Here is a 19493-nt window from a genome sequence, read left to right as displayed (position 1 = left end):
CACCGTAACTTTTGTTGGTTGCAAGTCGTAACCTCACCACTAGATGCTGCTAAAAATCACACACTGCACCTAGTATATAGAATAGAATTATAGAATTGTATTAAATATATTAGTTTTCAGCACCATGATGAGGTAAATTATGGATTACATTTTGTGGATTACAAGTCATGGATTACATTTTAATATTATAAAATACTAGAATATTAAATTGTAAGAAATGTGCTAGTTTTACAACATGCAGCATTTTTTTTTACTTTTGGCAATATAATATTTACATTTGTGTAATTTTATAATTGCACCTAATTTTAATAATGTAAAAATTATATAAAAACTATCATTGTGTTACCATGTTTTTTTAAGGTTTGTAACATGGTGTTATGGGCCCACACTAATGTGTTGGTTTTAATTGAATGTATACTTTTCTACAAACTAAAACATTTATATTCTGTGAAGTTTGACTTGTAGTATTGTTTTTGCACTGGTGTTTATGAACAGGAACAGAAGGTTTGCACAAGGAGACAGACTCTCCTCCATCACTACTGCTCTACAGTACGGCTCGGAGAGTGAAGAGGATGCCATACTAACTGGTAATAGCCCTGTTGAAGACAGAGATGTAACATCAATGTATTATGTCAGAATTTGTCTTATATACTATATACTAGGGATGCACCGAAATTTCGGCTGCCGAAAATTATCGGCCAGAAATGGCATTTTTATTTTTTGGCCGAAAGAGAAAAAAGTCCGCCCCTCCCCGCCCTGCATAGAAACTGAATGAAGAATAATACATTGATATTTAATATTTTTTTAATTTCTGTCCAATTTTTGTTACTTGAAATAAAAGTGGGGTTATTATTTTTTTGGCTTCAATCTTTTTTAATTCAAATTAAATTATTGAATTTAATTAAAAAGTTTAATAATAATATAATTATACAAAAAACGAATTTAAGATAAGAAATTCATTTCATTTCAATTAAAATAAGAATTTTCATTTCGGTGTATCCCTACTATATACTAATCAGAGGACTGTTTCCATGTCCTCAAGGCTCTGTTCGTTACGATGAAGGCGAGTCAGAGGCCGAGAGCCTGCACTCCAGCATGGACATGTGCAACCCCATCTTCCAGATGTACGAGGCTGTGCGGGGCGGCAGAAACAACCAGGGACAGCTCCTAGCCGAGCCCTTCTTTCAGCTGCCCTCCAGGAAAGACTTGCCCAACTACTTCCATCAGATCAGCCATCCAATCTCCCTCCAGCAGATAAGGTGCAGTAGGACAGCAGCGTCGCTGCACGGCCCTCGGTTTTGAACAGAGGATTAACATGTATTTGATCTCTCCTCAGGAGTAAGATGAAGAACAATGAGTATGAAAGTGTGGAACAGATAGATACAGACCTCAACCTGATGTTTGAGAACGCGAAACGCTACAACGCTCCCAACTCTCAAATCTACAAGCGCGTGCTGAAGTTGCAGCAAATATTGCAGGTAATTTAAATCCATTCCACGTGTTATTAATTACTGTGAATTACAGTGACTCAATAGGCAGTGCAGTTAGAAATGAATGATTTGTGCTTTGCCCCGCACATGACATGCAGAATAAAAAATTGATATTGTAGCCATTAATTAAGAATTCGCTCCCTTGAAATGACGACAATTTAACTAAAATCAGGAAATGAATTAGTATAATGTGGCCACAACAAATTCATTCGTTCTTAAACAATATCTTGTTTTTTCCCCATAATGTCATGTGTGGGATCTGTACATTTATACTGTGAAAAATATCTAAAAATAAAATATATACAAATATTTGATTATTAAATATATTAAAAATGTATAATGTAATAATATTTATTTGCATATAATATTTATTATTATTATTAATTGAACCTTCTCTGTGATAAACCGTAATAAATCTAAAATAAATCTTGGATATTGAGAGAAGCAAGTTTTCATAATGTAGAATGGGTTTATTTATATGATAGACTAAATATAATAAACCAGGAAACTAGATGAAGAAAATTAAGCCATGCATATGAGTTGACATTCTCCTAAACCGTGATTATCAGTTTAACCATTATCATGCAGCCTCAAATGAACCTACAGTTCGTCACATTAATTATTAAACATGTTCCACCAACGTGTGACATCCAGACAGAATCCGTTAATATGTTTTATGTATACGTGTGTCTTCAGATGAAGAGGAAAGAACTGATGAGGAGAGACGATGAAGATGGTGACAGTATGCTCTCATCCACGCTTTCTGATGGTGGCAGCATCAAGCGCAAAAGGTACATTTACAACATTAATAAACCACTGGTAGTGTATGTTTGGCACTTATGGCTCTAGATAGTGAGTACATAGTGTATAGGGCATCATTTGGGACATTCACGCTTTGCAAGAGTGGCGGTTGTTTTAGGCCCTAACGCAGCACCTCTTGCAGCCATAAGAAGAACACAAAGAAAAACCGCATGAAGGCTCTGTACGCTGCTGTGGCAGAGGCTCGGGAGATGGGCACAGGACGGAGACTCTGCGACCTCTTCATGGTCAAGCCCTCAAAAAAAGACTACCCAGACTACTACAAGATTATACTGGAACCAATGGACCTGAGGACCATAGACCACAACATCCGCTCTGACAGATACCCCAGTGAGGACTCCATGATGGAGGACATGAAGCTGATGTTCCGTAATGCACGTCACTACAATGAAGAAGGCTCTCAAGTGAGTTTAAGGGTCACTAATAAGCTTGGAAAGACCGTATAGAGCATGGGTGTCCAATCCTGTTCATGGAGATCTACCTTCCTGCAAATTTCAGCTCCAACCCTGATCAAACCAGAACCTGAAGATCTTCAGGAGCACTTGATAATTACAGACAGGTGTGTTGAGTAGGGCTGGAAGGTAGGTATGCTGGGAATATCCCAATTAAATGTCCCACTTCAGACCTCAGTGAGTTCCAGGCAATCAGGTTCACGTGTTGACCACATGATGTCGCCACAACACAACAAGAGCAAATTGTGTTTTCGTGTCAATTATGGCAAAAACAGAATAAAAACAACATAAAATTGCTTTCAAAAGCAAAAACAAAGGTATTATTACATAAACTTAATGTCTAATGTTAAAGTTTGTTTTTACGTTTATGCTCATTAGAAGCAGCACTTTCTGACATCTTAGAAGTGACGTCAAATGACGCATCTCGCTAAGGTTGGGGTTGATCGATGTACGCCGACTTTGAGTGGCGTTCCAGACATTGTATCTAAGAACGAGGTGGGGAAAATCTGGAACACAACAGTAGATCTCCAGGAACAGGATTGGGCACCACTGGTATCAAGTAAATGAGCAAGAAAATGAGCTTTCTGAAAAATGTCATTGTTGTAGGGTTTTATATAAAACTAACTGCTCAGTCGTTTCATGACTAGCTTGTTATTTGGTTTGACTCTAGGTTTACAATGACGCCAACGTTCTGGAGAAGATATTAAGAGAAAAACGAAGGGAACTTGGACCACCGCCGGATGACGAGGATATCGTTTCACCCAAGCTGAAAATTAGTATGTTTAGAAAGCAGTTATTTATCAGCAATATTTTATCAGAAAAATCGCAATTCGATTTCTTTCCCCCAAATCGTGCAGTCCTACTTTGGGGTTTGTTGTCCAGTTTTAAACTTACTTACATGTTTGTCAGACACTCTTTGTTGAAAAGTTTTTCATCAATTCTACCACAACAAGTCAGAAAATGCAGTATAATCCTATTTAAATTGGAAGTGTGTAATTTTTACACCACTTGGAATTGTAAAACTGTAATATTCCCAAAACTAAATTCTGCATCATGTGCAACTACATTTTTTTTTCATTTCCATTTATGTATTTAGCAGACTCTGTTATCCAAAGCGACCTACAGAAAAAGAACAAAGCATTCATCACAGAGCCAATAATCATTGTGATACACAGTGCCATGTCATTTCAAAGCCCCCCTCTAGTCAATAATGATCACCAAAATGACATTTAAAAAAAAATCTTAAAAATAATTAAAAAATGATTCATGCCTTAAAATATTTTGAATGTAACTCTACACCCTTGCCTCATTTAGTATACGTGGTTCTATGAATATGCAAATTAGCCCCGCCTCCACTCACTCACAGCAGCTCGGAGATTCACTCGTTGACGATCACACGTTGACCTGATTGGTTACAAGGTAGTTTGTGACATCAGAAACACCAGCGTTTTCAAACCGCAAAACACCACATAGGCACATAAACAACATTTAAAGCTTGATTTTCACCACAGGGGGACTTAAACATTAAAAAACTTCTGAATTGAAGCTCTTATTTTTGGAGTGAAGTCTCAGGAGTTATGGATTTCACCAGTCCTCCTAAGAGAAGCTGTGACTGACCGTGTGCCACTGTCTTTCCAGGGAAGAGTGGCATCTCTCCTAAAAAGTCCAAGTACCTGACCCCTCTCCAACAGAAACTCAATGAGCTCTATGAAGCCGTGAAGAACTACACTGACAAGCGTGGACGGCGCCTCAGCACAATCTTCCTCCGTCTCCCGTCGCGCTCTGAGCTTCCAGACTACTATGTGGCCATTAAGAAACCCATAGACATGGAGAAGGTCAAGAGCCACATGCTGGCCAACAAGTACCAGGATGTTGATGCTCTGGTGGAAGACTTAGTCTTGATGTTCAACAACGCTTGCACTTATAACGAACCTGAATCGCTGATCTACAAAGATGCATTAGTGCTTCACAAAGTGCTTTTGGAGACTAGGAGAGACTTGGAGGGCGGCGACGACGCGCATGTCCCAGATGTTGCACGGCTCATCCAGGAGCTCATCCGCAATCTTTTCGTCTCAGTGCTTGGCCACCAGGATGACGAGGGGCGCTGCTATAGTGACTCACTGGCGGAGATTCCAGCTGTTGATCCTAACAATTCCGATAAGACTCCACTGAACTTTGAGATCATCAGAGCTAACGTGGATAAGGGCCGTTATAGGAGGCTAGATGTGTTCCAGGACCATATGTTTGAAGTCTTGGAGAAAGCCAGACGTCTGCACAGGTAATGCTCTTCATGTACTCGTTTTGTTTAGGGGTTTTTGTACCTGGAGAGGTAAAGAGTTGTTTTGCACGATACGAAATGTTGAAATTGTGTCGTAGGACGGACTCTGAGATCTTCGAGGACTCTGTGGAGCTCCAGCAGTTCTTCATACGGATCAGAGATGAGCTTTGTAAGAACGGAGAGATTCTGCTGACACCCGCTCTCAGTTACACCACTAAACACCTGCACAGCGACGTGGAGAAAGAGAAGAAAGAGAAGCTGCCGAAAGAATATGAAGAGGATAAACTCAAGAGAGAAGAAGAGAAAAAAGGTACTGTTCCCGTAGTATTCAGTTGTTTTTCAATCGGTTTATGTATTCAGAAATACATCATAAAATGCAATTCATACATACCATTACTTGAATGTACCTCTTCTGTGATAAACATGTTTTTAATTTCTGATTTCAAGTTCATTTTTTGAATTAAGTGAAATAGTTTTTGCTAGTATATAGTGCTAACATTTATATAAATAAGTACTTATACAGTATATATATATATATATATATATATATATATATATACATACAGTATACAAACATTTACATTTATATATATTGGTCTGCCAAATCAAGGTCAATAAAATATTAGACAAAAATTATCCCACCTTTTTTTATCATATCTTTAAATTCAGAAATATTAATGAATTAATATTTATTTTTTGGAAAATAATTACCTTGAAAAAATAAGCAGGTTTTTATTTTTTGAATTCAAGTGAAATCCTTCAATTCATGTGAAATATTTATGAATTAGTATTTTATGATATAAAAAAAAACATTTTACCTTGAAAAAGGTATTTTTTTATAATAATGACGTGTACACTCACATGTTTTAAGGAAAATATGTAATTCATTTATACTTGATGTTTACATCACATTTTTAGTCATTTTGATTAAAATTTTTTTACTTGGCACAGTTAAAAATGGCATAAATGTTTTTCAGAACCATGTGACCTACATGTAAAAAAGTGCATTTCTAAGAGCTTTTATTAAAATGGATTTTAAAAAAAGAAAATAATTTTCTTTATCTTAGAACCCCTTATTTACCATTGACCCATTTACAGAAGTGACAAACGTTCAAACAGGATATATACTTAGCCTTTATTAACCATCACAATTTTGGTAGTGACTTCATACACACAAAACAATCATTTAGGGGAGTTCTTTCCTGTGTTCAAACACAGTTTTTGCTCCCTAAACGTTGCACTGTGGTGCAGATGGCTGTTATGACTGTTTGGACATTGATCTCCAGAGGCTGAGAAGAGTGAGGACACAGCAGGTGGCGGATGGCAGGGAGTCCTTCAGCGCAACTACAGCCAGGACTGCAGCTTCAAGGACAACATGTACCATGTGGGAGACTATGTTTATGTAGAGCCCACAGAACCAAACCTGCAGCCGCACATCGTCTGCATAGAGCGCCTGTGGCAGGATGATGCAGGTATTACATCCACAAATCATTAGATAGATCCTGTCAACATGTGCTATGCATATCTGTTGTTTCATAACACTATTGATTGAGAACATACATTACTGTTAAGATTTGGGGAACAGTAAGATTTTTTGTTTTGTTTTTTGAAAAATGAAAGAAATTCATACTTTTATTCAGCAAGGATACATCAAAAGTGACCGTAAAATACCATGTTTCGAAAAAATGCTGTTCTTTTTTAACTTTCTATTCATCAATGAATCTTAAAAGAAAATGTATCATGGTTTCTAGAAAAATAAAAAAGCTGATAATGATAATAATAAGAAATGATTCTTAAGCAGCACATCAGCATATTAGAAGGATTTCTGAAGGATCATGTGACACTGAAGACTGGAGTAATGATGCTTCAGCTTTGTCATTACATGAATACATTTAATTAAAAAAATTATTGTGAAAAAGAAAAGTGTTATTTGAAGTTGTAATAATTCACAATATTATTGTTTTTAAATGCAGCCTTCAAAAACTTAAAAAAATGTTACCAACCCCAAACTTTTGAACGTTAGTGTAGCTAAACTATGTGTATGTATCTTTTCATGAAGGAGAGAACTGGCTTTATGGCTGCTGGTTCTACAGACCCAACGAAACATTTCATCTTGCAACACGCAAATTTCTTGAGAAAGAAGTTTTCAAAAGCGACTATTACAACAAAATTCCTGTCAATAAAATAATGGGCAAATGTGTTGTCATGTTTGTGAAGGTAATATCATTCAGCGATGAGTCCAAAACATTTTACATTAATACTACGTTTTAAAAAACATTATAAATATGCTCTGATAAAACCCCTTATTTCAGGAGTATTTCAAGCTTCAGCCTGACAGCTTCCGACCTGAAGACGTTTTTGTCTGCGAGTCTCGTTATTCTGCTAAAACCAAGTCCTTCAAAAAGATCAAGATGTGGACGATGCCCCTGAGCTCAGTGAAGTTTGTCATTCGTGAAGTGACCTTGCCTGTGGTTCGGGTGGCCTCCATGTTTGCACCCAAACAGGACAGTGAAAAGCCTCCTGAGGTGGTAGAGGATGGTAAAGCTGTACCATCTATCATTGATAAGGTAAGACATACAATGCCCAACCAAAAAAAACACATTCATTGAATGAAATACAAGATCTTGACCAAAAATGAATGCACCTCTTGATGGAAATAAATGTGCATCAATTTTTGGTCAAGATCTTGTATTGACAATGCAAGAGTCCAGCACTCTGTAAAGTCTCCTCCAGCACATCCCAAAGACTTTCAATGAATTTAAGCTCTGGACGGAAAATGATTCTTCATGCTCCCTCACAACTATTCTTTCACAATTTGAGCCTAATGAATCTTGACATTGTCATCTTGGAATATGGCCATAATGTGTTGTTTAAGAAATGAAAAGCTACACACTCCATCAATTAGGGTTACAAGAACTGTCAATTTGCCTATTTAAAGGGTTAGTTCACCCAAAAATGTAAATTCTGTCAGTATTTACTCGCCCTCATGTTGTTCAACCCCGTCAGACCTTCGTTCATCTTCGGAACACGAATTAAGATATTTTTGATTAAATCTGAGAGCTGGATAACTCCTCCATAGGCTTCTAAGGGATTGAAAGTTGCCGGCCCCGAAAAGTTATTAAAGACATCGTTAAAATAGTCCAAGTGACTACAGTGACTCAATCTTAAGTTTATCAAACGACGAGAATACTTTTTGTGCGCAAAAACAAACAAAAATAACTAATTTATTTCAACTATTCATTTCCTTCTCTGTGGGCCTCTAGTCAGTTAACGTAGTGTGATTGCGTAAAGCTACGTCACACGTAGGCTCACTATTGGCCGACGCTGGTCATGTGTGTGATGCTTGTGCACAGCTAAAGTAGTTCCAGGCCGGTTCGGACCGCATCACATGACCATATCACTTGGCCAAATGATTTCAGCCATTTCAGAGCAAAAGAACCAAAACTCCCCAAGCAAATAAATATGTGACCCTGGACCACATTTTTCTACATTGAGATGTACGCATCATCTGAAAGCTGACTACATATGCTTTCCATTGATGTATGGTCTGTTAGGATAGGACAAAATTTGGCCGATATACAATTATTTGTAAATCTGGAATCTGAGGGTGCAAAAAAAATACAAACATTGAGAAAATCTCCTTTAAAGTTGTCAGTTAACGTAGTGTGATTGCGTAGAGCTACGTCACACGTAGGCTCACTATTGGCCGACGCTGGTCATGTGTGTGACGAGTGTGACGTATAACACAGAAGCGCTGTGCTGTTACACTACGTTAACTGACTCGAGGCCCACAGAGAAGGAAACGAATTGTTGAAATAAATTAGTTATTTTTGTTTGTTTTTGCGCACAAAAAGTATTCTCGTCGTTTGATAAACTTAAGATTGAGCCACTGTAGTCACTTGGACTATTTTAACGATGTCTTTAATAACTTTTCGGGGCCGGCAAGTGTCAATCCCTTAGAAGCCTATGGAGGGGTGATCCAGCTCTCAGATTTCATCAAAAATATCTCAATTCGTGTTCTGAAGATGAACGAAGGTCTTATGGGGTTGAACAACATGAGGGTGAGTAAATACTGACAGAATTTTCATTTTTGGGTGAACTATCCCTTTAAATCCAAACAACAACTTTTTTAGTAGTGGCAGTGTATATTGACTGATATTGAATATCTTTGACACATGCTGCCTGACCATCAATCTTGTGTCCTCAGGAGAGGGAGGATGTTACCATGGAGGTCAGTAACGGCGAGCCAGGCTGCCAGTACTACGAGCAGCTCTGCTACAACGACATGTGGCTGAAAGTGGGAGACTGCGTCTACATCCGCTCTCATGGGCTCGTTCGCAACCGTGTGGGCAGGTAGGGTACCAATGACGAGACGCAGTGTTGCTCATGTTCTTCCAAACTATATGCCGTCATTTCTTTTGTGGAACAAAAATTTCGATATTTAGCAGAATATTTATGCTGCTCTTTTCCATACAATGAAATCAAATGGGAACAGACAATGCAGAGCTTCGAATAGAACAAAAAGGAACTATAAAAGGGTTCGGTCAACAAGTACTCACAGTCATATCATTCCAAGCTCAGAAGACTTCTGTTGTTCTTTGAAACACAAATGAAGATATTTTTAATGAAACCTGAGATATTTCTGTCCCTCCATTGAAAGTCCTTTGATCAAAACTTTGACACTTCAGAAAGTTCATAAAGACAAAAGTAATTCATATAAATTGATTGATTTAATCTAAGTCTTCTGAAGACACACTATGGATTCATATGATCAACAGATTAATTTAGGCTTGTATTATTATATAAATATTGATCAACACAGAAGACTTGGATTAAACTGCTTCATGTCTTTATAAACTTTTTGAAATGTGAAAGATTTGGTGGAATGGACAGAAATCTCTCTGGTTTCATTAAAAATATCTTCAATTGTTTTGAAGATGAACGAAAGTCTTTGGAAAGGATTTGGAACGACTTAACGATGAGTAATTAATTGATGACAGAACTATCCCTCTGATATGACTTTCAAAGGGAGTTTCCAATTCAGACGCAAAATTTATGGGAGGAGAGTATTTAAATGAATCATGCAAGGTGATTTACTAAGGTTTGCGCTAGTAAATTTACTGGTGTTTGTGCCATTATTTACCGCCCATAAAAAGCATGTCTTAAACCAGACACTAATGTGGGCTGCTCTTGGTAGATTGTGCTGGTCATTATGGAAATGATCCGGCTGCATCTGTGTTTATTAATTTGCACGTCGTCAGTTGATCACGCGCAGAACTTTCCATTACGATCTGTGCTTTTTTGGAATTGCCAGAGGTGTTTTGGGTAAATTGACTGTTTAATTTTGCATAGCAATCCTTCTTGGTTATTTTACTTTTGTTTGTACTTATTGTAGCTATAGATTATAAATCCCAACTGCCACTTCTTAAGATGTCAATAACAACAAGACCAGCAAACTTGGATTCACGACAGTGTCTCCTGATATATAAATGATTTTGTCTTGTAATAGGATAGAGAAGATGTGGGTGCGAGATGGAGCTGCCTATTTTTTCGGGCCCATCTTCATCCATCCCGAGGAGACTGAGCATGAACCTACTAAGATGTTCTACAAGAAGGAAGTATTCCTCAGTAACCTGGAAGAATCCTGCCCTATGACCTGTATTGGAGGTAACAGTATTTTGGCTGGCCCCGAAGTTAAGTTCCATCATTACAGTTGCATTACTGAGTGGTTTCAAGAACATTGACTGAAATACATTGAGTTATTTACATTGAAAGGACTAATATTACCAGAAATGATGTTATTTTCCCTGATTAAATCTTATCACCATGTCTTCTCCCTCATCTGGAGTGTTTTTTGTCCTCAGGGAAGTGTACAGTGTCTTCTTTCAAAGATTTCCTGTCATGCCGGCCAACTGAAATGCCGGAGGAGAATGTGTTGCTGTGTGAGAGCCGCTACATAGAGAGTGAGAAGCAAATGAAGAAGTTTAAAGGGCTGAAGCGTTTCTCTCTGTCTGCCAAAGTAGTCGAGGATGAAATCTATTACTTTCGGTCAGTTGCTTCAGTAATCCAAAGAAAAATAAAACTTGATTTACTTAGAAAACAGACTGAAGTGTACAGCGGTGGGATTGCTCGTTTCTGTCCCAACATTGAAAATTGGACTCATGCTTTTGGTTATCTCTGTCAGAAAGCTCATAGTGCCTCAGAAGGAGCCGTCTCCACTGCTCAATAAGAAGATCGAAGAGTTGGAGGCCAAGTTTGCGGACATGACGGATGAAGAGCTGGAGGACTTGGGTGATGATGATGGAGACGGTTCTGATGCTCACGGCATGCCTCAGCTTCAGACTCAGCTGACCGGTGACATGGACATGCTGCATTATGCCCCCCCGCAGGTCTGCAGTCTCTGTTGTTGAATGAAAACCATTGTTTGTGCTTGTGCAAGAGCGATAGGAATAGCAGTAGGTGACCCTCAATGATTTAAACCACTGATCTCAGAAGGGCTTTTCATAGAAGTTGTCATTGTATTATTTACTGTATTGTCTCGAAGAGCGAGAGTATTCACTATTTAACTTATTCTGGTAAAAACTGCCAACTTGGGACATGTAAACTGATAATTATTAGATTTAGGGCCAGATTTACTAAACACAGCAGAAGTTCCGTAGAAAGTTTGCAAATTGCTATAAAGTTAAACTGTCCCGTTACATAGAATCCTGCCAATCATACTGAAGCGAGTGATTTTGTATTTTTGTATGTGGTTTGAATCTAAAGATGCATCCTGTCTAAGGCCGAGACTAGATTATCAGCATCTCATTTTCCCACAGTCCGCACCAAAGTCCATTAAGGGTTTGTCGAAGAAGGAGGGGGCAAAGAGGAAGATCAACATGAGTGGGTACATCCTCTTCAGCAGTGAAATGAGAGCTGTCATCAAGGCCCAGCACCCTGATTTCTCTTTTGGAGAACTCAGTCGACTGGTGGGCACAGAGTGGAGGAACCTTGAGGCCACTAAGAAAGCGGAGTACGAAGGTAAAGTGCCTGGAAATCATATATGGACACTTATGCATGGCATACAATGTCTTCAAGGGATACTCCACCGTGTTTTCATATTAAACTATGTTATTCCCTTAACTAAGACAATACATGATTGATACATACCTCCCTCGTCTCAGTGCGTGCACTTAATCGCTCTGTCTTGCTTGGGAGCACTTGGGAGGATCTTTCACGAGTGATGATATTACTGCGCCAAGTCGAAGTGCTCCCAACCACTTGCAATGGTACACGCTTAGAAAAGCGCAACGTTTTATTTTGTGTCACCATCCTAGGTCGAGTTACACTACTCGAGTAATAGTATTTAAAAAGGGAAAACGTGGAGGTGTTTGGTCGTTTCTCTGCTTGGCCCCTATTGAATGAACTGGGCTAAGCTAAGTGCTAACAAAGTTTCGCCGCAAGACAGAGCGATTTACGAGAAAGGTATGTATCAACTTGTCTTAGTTAAGGGAATAACATAGTTTAATATGAAAACACGGTGGAGTATCCCTTTCAGGTTTTCCATGAAACATCTAATTGTTTTTATCTTTTGTGGTCAATTTAGAGCGGGCAGCTAAAGTAGCGGAGCAGCAGGAGCGAGAAAGAGCAGCGCAGAACTCCCCGAGAGCAGGTACCCCAGTAGGGGCGCTCATGGGGGTAGTACCCCCCCCGACCCCCATGGGGATGCTTAGCCACAGCATGACGCCTATGGCAGGTAACCCCTCTCAGGTGTGGTGGACACACAGAGCTGCAATACGAAGCCTAACTGCTAACACACTCATCTCCAGTGCCATCTTCAGCCAGTTCATTCCTTTCGCAAAACTGCCATGTTTTGGTGTCTGTAATTTCAAAACTAACGTCTGTTATCTTCCATCAGAGTTACTGCATGAACTGTAACAATCATGAAACTTTACTACCCCTTTTTCATTGGAATGGTGCTCAGCCATGTGTTCAGAGGACTTTCCTCAGAAATGATCCGTTTTCACTGACTTGAGAGCTGAATAATGACGTTTATCCCAAAATATTTCCTAAATTCACTTGTAGCATTTAAAATTATTTTTTCAATTGAATTAATTTATATAGAGTAGTATAGAATTTTAATATCAGCCTAAATTAACATTTTGGTGCAATCCTAAAATTATCAGATGAATAACAAAAATAAAAAGGATAGTATTGTTTAAAGGCTAAAACTATTTAAAAAAGTGCTAGATAACCGAATTATAGCAGAAATAAATTAAAATATAAATATTAAATGAAAACCCTTTTAAACACCCATTTAAAAAATGTACATTAAAAACTGGAATAAAATATGTTTCAATTGGAGTAGTAAAATTAATTAAACTGAATCAAAAATAAAGTTAAATACAAATTATTTTTATTTTTAAAAATAACAATAAACATTTATGACTTTAACTTAAATGCGAAGTGAAAATATGAAAGTAAAAGATAATTCAAAATATTAATAAATACTAAAATTGCTGCTGGAGTAGCTTTGCAGCTCAACTTAATTGGAGAAGAACGCAATACCAGCAAAGAAGATTTTTCAGGCCTAGAACCACTTTTCTTCAGTGGAAAAGGGTGGATACGGGCCAGATTAAGCACAGCGCTGGTGCCCAGTTTGTGGAAAGGGTGTGTGTGTGTGTGTGTGTGTGTGTGTGTGTGTGTGTGTGTGTGTGTGTGTGTGTGTGTGTGTGTGTGTGTGTGTGTGTGTGTGTGTGTGTGTGTGTGTGTGTGTGTGTGTGTGTGTGTGTGTGTGTGTCTGTGTGTCTCTGTGTGTGTGTGTTGGGTTTCCCGTTTCATCATGAATGATAAATCAGCTTACATGCTCTAATTGTAGTTTTCATTTTCGTTTTACATGTAGTGCATGAATTCATTCTCATAACTGCATGATATACTGATGCATGCATATGTTGTCGCCACCTTCCTCTTCCAAGGAAAAGGCATGCTGGGTAGTTACAGGCCACCCATGCTGCCCTTTCAGGGGCCTGTCGATGGCATGATTAACATGGCCGGCATGCCTCTACATCCCATGGGGATGCCTGCCTTACCACTCCACTTCCCGTGGGGTATGCCTGGCATGCCGTATCTGGGTAAGGACCACTTCACAGCCACACGTCCCCACTCGCAGTTGCTTCCTGTCTGCCTCTCCAATCCTAACAAGAGGGGCTACCTGAACCATAGAGCAAACTGTCTGCCCGGACCAAGACAAAACCAAGAGACTCCCAATGTTCTGTTGAGGAATAGTTCATGCAAAACTGACATTTCTATCATCATTTACTCACCCACATGTCTTTCATTAGTACAACACCAAATTGTGGTAACACTTTACAGCAAGGTTTCATTTGTTAACATTAGTTAACTGCACCAGTTAACATGAACTAACAAAGAACAATACTTCTAAAGCATTTATTAATCTTTCAACTTTTAATAATACATTTTCAAAATAAAAAGTTGTTTATTAAGTTGTTATTTAATGGACCTGAGCTAACATTAACTAATAATGAACAGTTGTATTTTTATTACTAACGTTAACCAGATTAAATATAGCTGCAAGCATCAAATAATGGGGTTCAAGCGCTTTAAGGTATTATGTTTTCTTTAGCAAGCTTGTAACCACCATGATCATTGATGGAAAAAACATTTAAAGCCAAAACAGGCAATTTACTAAGGTAATATATGCTTTAAAGCTTTTTAACAGTTATGTCGAGGTTAAGCCAAAAACCTAGGACTAGTTTGCGAAACAGTTCGATTGACAGCAGCGGTCCTAGGGGCAAAGCTGCTCAGAAGGAGGAGTTCTACCATGCCGTGGGCATATGCAAAAAATCGCGTGATATACTGTACAATCCTTTATGCACGTGAAAAACGTGAAGGCGTCCCCAGGTGGCCGATTTCTTTTGAATTTCTCACAGGCCTCCAGGGCCGTGAGTCAAACAGGCCGAGCGAGTTTCCTTCCGATCGGCCTCCGTTAACCTTCTCTGACAGCCGCTCAAACTTCACTGGCGGACTTCACCTCACCGCCGCGGATGTGACTCAAAGTTTTGATCTTTTTTTGAATATAATTATTGACAATCAGATTCCAGAGAATCTTTCTGCACTGGTTTGGTTCTGATCGGGCAAAAACCTAGGACTATTTTGCAAAAGTAGGTTTTTCGAAAAATGCAAAATACCCAAACATTTCGAAAACGTTTGAATGTTTTGTTCATCGTGAGTCAAGGATTTCAATTATATAAGATAGTGAAATCTGTCTTGAGTCTGCGACGAACGGTTTAGGAGTTATGAGCCATTATATACTTTTGATCGCTGTAGCGCCACCATCAGGCCAATTGGGGCGAACCTTTGTGACGTTGTAGACAGTGAGAGTACTACCCTCTCTCAAAAATTCAAGTCTCCACGACTTATGGTTTTGTTTGCCTGATCACTTTTAGCGGAGAATGCTGATCCTTGGAAATTCTAATAATTGCAATAGAGTCTCATCGCTAAACGCGTGAACCCCTAATAAATTCTGTTACAAATTTATTGCTCATTGTTAGTTCATGTTAGTTCATTGATGAACTAATTTGAACTAATGGGACCTTATTTTAAAGTGTTGTCCAAAATTGTATATTTTGGTAACATTTTGCAAGAAGATTTTATTTATTAATATTAGATAACTACCGGTACATTAGTTAATATGAACAAACAATGAACAATACTTCTACAGCATTTATTAATATTTAGTTCATGTAAATCCCAGCATTTACTAATACCTTTTTTTTAATCAAGTTGTATCTGTTAACATTAGTTAATGCACTGTGAACTAGCATTAACATTTTTATTAACTAACATTAACAAAGTTTAATAAATGCTGTAAACATGTATTGCTCATTTTTATTGCATGTTAGTTAACACATCAAATAATGTTAACAAATCAGACCTTATTATAAAGTGTTACAGATATTTTGAAGAATATTCAAGTTCTGTTCATTAGAACGAAAGCAATAGTGACTAGGAGCAGTTAAGCTTCATAAAGGGGCTAAACACTTTGTATCGCTGAATCTGAATATACCTACTTCCCTACTAGTATGCGTAAAAACAGTATGCTAAAACAGAAGTATTTCTGAATACATAGTGTTCGCAAACCAGTAGGTAAAAAGTACGTAGTAAATGAGCTACTACGACTGCTACTACTAGATTCCAGAGTCCACATTCGATAGACACTTTACTGTCCCATGAACCCACAGGAGAGGAGTTGTAAATGGCAGGTAACTGACGCTGAAGCTGGGTCACACGACAAGACCAATGATGTTGGATCCAGATAACATTCAAATGAGACACACACATTTATTCTTTAACTCTCGAACCATTAGGCCACTACTGCCCCACAAAACATAATTGGCAGCGGTGGGATTCGAACCCACGCCTCCAGAGAGACTGGAGCCTAAATCCAGCGCCTTAGACCGCTCGGCCACGCTACCTCTCCTGAGATAGTAATGCAGTTTTGTTTGACGAAAAGACCAGAATGTAATTCATAATTCAATGAAAAGCTGTGTTTGGCTGATTGGTGCTTTTAATATTGAAACCTGACACAAAACTAATCATTTAACGAATAGCAACTTCACTTTCTTCTCCAAACAGAAAGTTCGCTTTATTACACAAGTCAGATGCAGTACTTTCATTGTACATTTTTTGGAGCTTGACAGCCCCTGGTCACTCACTTTATGATCAGCGTGAAAAAATGTCTCCTTTTGCTTGATTTGAGACTTCATATGTCTTCATTTCTGTGGATTATGCCATAAACTACTGTCAGATTCTAATGGTTTCAACACTTTAGAACTGATTATCTACACAAATAAACATGAACAGAAAGAGCTGATGGTATCAGTTTACTTTGAAAGTCTCTTATTCTCAGTATATGCTGATACCTCTTTCACAGGTATGAATGGAATGGCCCCGGGTTCAACAGGAAGTGCTTATGGGACTCAGGTAATGCTGATTTTCAAGGGTTTCGCATTCATCCCTTATATGAATACTAAATGTTGATGCACTTTTATTTCTGGCAACAAAAACTACAACAACGGTTGGATTGAATGGAATCATTTCTGCGCTTCGAGTCGTTCTGAATCTGTGTTTCTGTAGATGGGTGTGATGAACTCAGGCCAACAGGCTCCACCACCCTACCCGGGACAGGGGCAGGCTGGGACGCCCTCTCTACAGCAGCCCTCCACCCCCATATTTGTGGCTCCTCCACCCAAACCCCAGCGACTGCTACACTCAGAGGCTTACCTGAGGTATATTGAAGGACTCAGTGCTGAGTCCACTACTGTCAGCAAATGGGACCAAACACTCTCTGGTGAGTTAGAAGGCAGATTTACATTATGTTCTAATGGTCGACCAACATTGTCAATGCAGATACTTAGAGAGCAAGGCACCTCAAGGTCAGATGTCACTGGAAAAATCAAGGGAAAAAATGGTAACACTTTACAATAAGGTTTCATTTATTAACATGAACATGTGTTAACTACACATTTTAACATGAACTAACAATGAAAAATACTTCTAAAGCATTTATTAATCATTGTTGAAGTTAATTTTTTTACGTTTTTAATATTAAATGCCGTATCTGTTAAGTAAAGGGATAATGTACATTCAGACGGCTGTTATCGCAGAATAAACCCCGACAGGGTGATCAGGACCCTGACACAACAAAATCAATATTGTGTGCAGAAAATATGGATTTGAGTTTTAATATTTTATTTACTCACCAAACGCAAAACTTCCATGAGGAAAAAACGTTCCTAGCAAGCGTAAAGCGCCGACTTTAGTTACCCGGGTGAGCCGGTGTTATCAGTTTTTACCGTTTTTTTTATCAGGGATAACATACCGATGGATTACATGATTGACCAATCAGAATCAAGTATTCCACAGAGCCTGTAATAATATTGTGATCTAACATGAACATTAAAGTTTTTATTAACAAAGGTTAATAAATGCTGCAAAAATATATTGCACATTGTTAGCTCATGTTAGTTAACGCATTAACTAATGTTAACAAATGAGACCTTATTGTAAAATGTTACCAAAAAATAATAATTATATTTTGCATAAAGAAAATGAAAACTATGAGTGAGATTTATCCAGCCTATGCCCTATGGGTGATACATTTCTTTACAGTATTATTGGTTTATTAACTTTATTAATTGTATTAATTAAACAATCACATTACTGTTCAAAATGTTTGGGGTTAATACGATTATTGAATGCTTTTTAAAGTCTCTTATACTCACCAAAGCTTTGAGCATAAATACAGTTACAAAATATATATAATTTTGTAAAATATTACTGCAGTTTAAAATAGCTTGTTTTCTTTTTTTTTTTTTAAATGTTATTTAAATTCAGCATCTTTACTCCAGTCTTCAGTGTCACATGATCCTTCAGAAATTCTAATCTGTTGATTTGCTGCTCACAAATCATTTATTATTATTATTATTATTATTATCATTGTTGGAAACAGTTTTGCTGCTTCATATATTTGTGGAAACACAGATACATGTTTTTCAAGTTTCTTTGATGAATAGACAGTTTGAATAATTGCTTTGAAATAGAAATATTTTGTAACGAATGTTTTTACTGTCTCTTGAACTTTTAAACAATAGTGAATGTTACACAATATTTACTCAGAATTCAGTCAAAAATATTAGATACTGTAACTAATAATATTAGAAAAATGTCTATTATCTACTGTTAACAAGTCTGTCCTTTTTATTCTGAAACTGACGCTTGGGTAAGTACATTAGCAATCTTAAAACAGTCAAATGTCGTGTGTGTGTTTGACCCCAGCTCGCAGGAAAGATGTGCGGCTCACAAAAGAGCAGGAGAGCCGTCTGCCCTCTCATTGGCTGAAGAGCAAGGGAGCTCACAAGACCATGGCTGACGCTCTGTGGCGACTTCGGGACCTAATGCTGCGAGACACACTAAACATTCAACAGACGTACAACATCCAAAACATCTGAAGCATTCCTCTTTATTATTCTTACACAGTGAGATGAGCTGTTCTTAGTGTTTTCATGTTGTGATCGAATAACGTTCTGTTTAGGGGTTTGTAATGCTAAATATTGTCTGTTGGCTTCGTTAGTGTTGATGTTTCTTGATAGCACTTTCAATTGGCTCATTTTGTATTTTGACTATTAAATGTTCTTAGACCAATTTAAACATTTTCATAAAATGTTGAACTTTAAAGTGTTGACCTTAATGTTTGTTCATTGTAATTTGTGAGGCGAATAAGTTAGGATTGTTCTGAAAGAATGTAGAAATGGCCGTTTTTGGGTCTTGGTTCGTAAAATGGTATGACAAGAAGTTAATAGGCCTATTTTTCATATCATCCCAGTTGTATCAGCTAAAATCATTTTGGAATGGACGCTATCTGTCCATTGTTTCAATAAACTAACATTGACAAAA

The 19493-nt window shown here is 37.9% G+C and overlaps 1 protein-coding gene and 1 non-coding gene across 9 annotated transcripts in view; one reads left to right on the top strand and one right to left on the bottom strand.

The window, feature by feature from the left end:
- Positions 1-19493, top strand: part of pbrm1 (polybromo 1) — a 24556-nt gene extending 5063 nt beyond the window's left edge. For 4 of the 8 annotated variants that reach the window (XM_077202561.1, XM_077202560.1, XM_077202559.1 and 1 more), the window contains 21 exons: positions 496-587; positions 1043-1259; positions 1337-1478; positions 2187-2281; positions 2434-2713; positions 3432-3537; positions 4400-5039; positions 5138-5349; positions 6326-6511; positions 7099-7256; positions 7352-7606; positions 9247-9392; positions 10549-10706; positions 10904-11087; positions 11224-11428; positions 11858-12059; positions 12625-12774; positions 13994-14149; positions 16972-17021; positions 17175-17388; positions 18876-19493. In XM_077202561.1, the coding sequence (XP_077058676.1) occupies positions 496-587; positions 1043-1259; positions 1337-1478; positions 2187-2281; positions 2434-2713; positions 3432-3537; positions 4400-5039; positions 5138-5349; positions 6326-6511; positions 7099-7256; positions 7352-7606; positions 9247-9392; positions 10549-10706; positions 10904-11087; positions 11224-11428; positions 11858-12059; positions 12625-12774; positions 13994-14149; positions 16972-17021; positions 17175-17388; positions 18876-19048 (4021 nt within the window). In that variant the 3' untranslated portion in view covers positions 19049-19493. The remainder of the gene's footprint in view (positions 1-495; positions 588-1042; positions 1260-1336; positions 1479-2186; positions 2282-2433; positions 2714-3431; positions 3538-4399; positions 5040-5137; positions 5350-6325; positions 6512-7098; positions 7257-7351; positions 7607-9246; positions 9393-10548; positions 10707-10903; positions 11088-11223; positions 11429-11857; positions 12060-12624; positions 12775-13993; positions 14150-16971; positions 17022-17174; positions 17389-18875) is intronic. The other 4 variants (XM_077202566.1, XM_077202565.1, XM_077202563.1 and 1 more) reach the window with 2 other exon arrangements.
- Positions 16432-16513, bottom strand: trnal-uag (transfer RNA leucine (anticodon UAG)). Its single transcript has one exon. It is a non-coding gene; the product is annotated as a tRNA-Leu (tRNA).

Source organism: Siphateles boraxobius, unplaced genomic scaffold (assembly GCF_051911475.1).
Source record: "Siphateles boraxobius isolate OS27281-9 unplaced genomic scaffold, OSU_SipBor_1 5, whole genome shotgun sequence".
In the NCBI taxonomy this organism is placed as follows: Eukaryota; Metazoa; Chordata; class Actinopteri; order Cypriniformes; family Leuciscidae; genus Siphateles; species Siphateles boraxobius.
This window is presented reverse-complemented; position numbering and strand designations above follow the sequence as displayed.